Source organism: Pteropus alecto, unplaced genomic scaffold (genome assembly GCF_000325575.1).
Source record: "Pteropus alecto unplaced genomic scaffold, ASM32557v1 scaffold215, whole genome shotgun sequence".
Classification (NCBI taxonomy): domain Eukaryota; kingdom Metazoa; phylum Chordata; class Mammalia; order Chiroptera; family Pteropodidae; genus Pteropus; species Pteropus alecto.
Genome location: NW_006436287.1, coordinates 650978 through 653465, shown reverse-complemented (window position 1 = coordinate 653465; position 2488 = coordinate 650978). Strand labels below are relative to the sequence as shown.

At 61.9% G+C, this 2488-nt stretch overlaps 1 protein-coding gene across 2 annotated transcripts in view; it reads left to right on the top strand.

Annotated features, from left to right (window-relative positions):
- Positions 1-34: 34 nt before the first annotated feature.
- MCAM (melanoma cell adhesion molecule) overlaps positions 35-2488 on the top strand; it is an 8841-nt gene continuing 6387 nt past the window's right edge. Inside the window, exons 1-4 of one of the 2 annotated variants that reach the window (XM_006912611.3) lie at positions 35-181; positions 1932-2056; positions 2151-2358; positions 2450-2488. In XM_006912611.3, the coding sequence (XP_006912673.1) occupies positions 115-181; positions 1932-2056; positions 2151-2358; positions 2450-2488 (439 nt within the window). In that variant the 5' untranslated portion in view covers positions 35-114. The remainder of the gene's footprint in view (positions 182-1931; positions 2057-2150; positions 2359-2449) is intronic. The other variant, XM_015589961.2, reaches the window with a different exon arrangement.

The window sequence follows — 2488 nt, the reverse complement described above, 5'->3', positions numbered from 1 at the left end:
GGGCTGCGGGGCGGGGCCTCTCGGGGGCCTGGGCCCCCCCTCCGCTGCCCCCCTGACGTAAGCCCGGGCGGCCGCAAGCTCGCTCACTTGGCTCTCTCCCTCTGGCCGGGAAGCATGGGTCTGTCCAGGCTTGTCTGCGCCTTCTTGCTCGCCGCCTGCTGCTGCGGTCGCCACGCCGCGGGTGAGTTAGATCGCTTGGGGGCCCGCCCCGCGAAGGGCCCGGGCCGGGAGTCTTCGGTGGAGCGTTCCGGGAGCGGATCTGGCTTCGCGGCAGGGGCCGGCGCTTTGCGCTCCAGCATGCGCCGCTCCTTCCCAGATCCCTGGCACCTGGCGCCTGGAGCGCGCAGCACTCTTCTTCGCATTCAGTTTGCAGCCTCTAATTCGAGTGTCCCCGGAGCAAGAGTGGGAGGCAGGAGGAGGCTGCCGCCCGGGGTGGGGAAGGGTGGAGCTGAGCCTCTTGGGGCGCCGGGGAGAGCTCTTCTTCAGGTACTTACTCTGGGCGCCTGCAGTTAGAGCGGTGGCGGGAGGCGCAGCTAGAGAGTATCATCCCCAAATCGTAAATTCCGCGCCCGCCTGTTGCTGGAAAAGGCAGCTTTCTTAACTGGAGGGGGTGCTCCGACCCCTCCCTCTCCCGCCTGGGCTTCGAGCCAGGCTGAAGGTGAACGAGGGGGAGAGGGATGGCGGCTCCCACCCGGGTTGGGCGTTGGCAAGGGCTGGGGGACGGTGCGGGTCGCCTCGCGTGTACCAGGTCATGGGCTCACAGGTGGCAGAGACGAGGGATTGAGAGTTCCCAGAGTGGAAGCGTCCCTGACTTGTTACACCTCCAGGAATGGGACCACATTTAGGTGGGAAGAGCGCCTAAGCACGAATTCCTGGGAGCCGGACTTCCCGGGTCCACGCTGCCCTTGTACGGCCCGCAGTGGGGTCGCGTGTTTCTCTTGGCTCCTTCCCCCAGACTGCAGCCGCTTTCCGGCTGGGGAAGGGGAGGGCTAGGCAATACCCAGGTCGCTGGCCTTATGCCCAGTGCCGACAGCGTCCCTGGGGTACCCCTGGCTGCTGACTTCCCAAGCTGACTGTATTTCTGGGGAAAGGGCTAAACGAGGCTCCACAACGGCCGGAGGTCCAGCCCCACCCTGCACTGTTCTTCTAGCTCTGGGGAAACAAAATCAGGCATCTGAGGCTTCTGCTCAGGGTCGGAGACCACTCCGTCTGTCCTTGTCCAGAGGCAGCCCAGGGCAACAACCCAGTCATCCCAGAATCCAGCCAGATGAGATTGAGTGACATCACCTCTTCGCAGGGCAGCCAGCACGCTGGCACCACTGACGTCATTCCTGCCCACTGCCTGGCCCTTGCCTTGACCCCTGGGGGGCACTCTAACCCCTCCCTACTCACGGGACTCCCAGGATGGGGTCCCAGGAGTGTGTAGGATGTTCATGGAGGTGCTGCTTAGGGAGCTTCTGGCTAGGATTGGCCTACTGGGTCTTGTGAGGAATTTGAGGAGGGTATTTTGGGGGGCAAAAAGTAGTGATGTCTTCTTCTGGGTGTGAGGACACAAAGGGGCTTATGTGCCCCAGCCTGGCACATGCCTTACATTCCCAATTTCTGAGATCACTCAGAGAGGAGGGGCCCTGGAAGGAAAGGAGCCTTCCTCTTGGCCCAGAGCCTGGGTTGCCCCTCTGCCAGCCTCATCTGGGAGATGCCTGGTGCTCAGGGTCTCTGCTTCAACGACCAGAGATGACCATCCAAACTCCCTTGAACTGGGAGAAGGCTGGCCCGGGGCAGAGGGTAAAGAGTGGATTAAGGGTTAAGAGAGGACAGGGTCCTCTTCAGACCCTCGAAGTGGCAGGAAAAACAGCTGCCGTGAGAGGAGGGGATGGAGAGCAGCTGGAGCTGACACAACTGCTGGAGTGTTCCTCCTCCCTCACCTTCAGGTGTGCCTGGAGAGGCGGAGCAGCCTGAGCCTGAGCTGGTGGAGGTAGAAGTGGGCGGCACAGCCCTTCTCAAGTGTGGTCCTTCCCATTCCCAGGGCAACTTCAGCCATGTTGACTGGTTTTCCGTGAGTGCTAGGGCTCCAGAGAGGGCAGCAGGGGGGTGGCTGTACCCTTCATGTAGGCCCAGGACCCCCACCTCCTCTACCACCCTCCTCTTAGGTCCACAAAGAGAAGCCGACACTCATCTTCCGCGTGCGCCAGGGCCAGGGCCAGAGCGAACCTGGGGAGTACCAGCACCGACTCAGCCTCCAGGACAAAGGGACTACTCTTGCCCTGACATATGTCACCCCCCATGATGAGCGCATCTTCCTGTGCCAGGGCAAGCGCCCTCGGTCCCAGGAGCACCGCATCCAGCTCCGTGTCTACAGTGAGTGCCCATCTGATAGGTATACCTTGTGGGCAGTGTGGGTTGTATGAAGTGCCAATCTCATTCCCCTCTTCATTTCTCTCCCTTGCAGAAGCTCCAGAGGAGCCAAGCATCCAAGTCAATGCCTTGG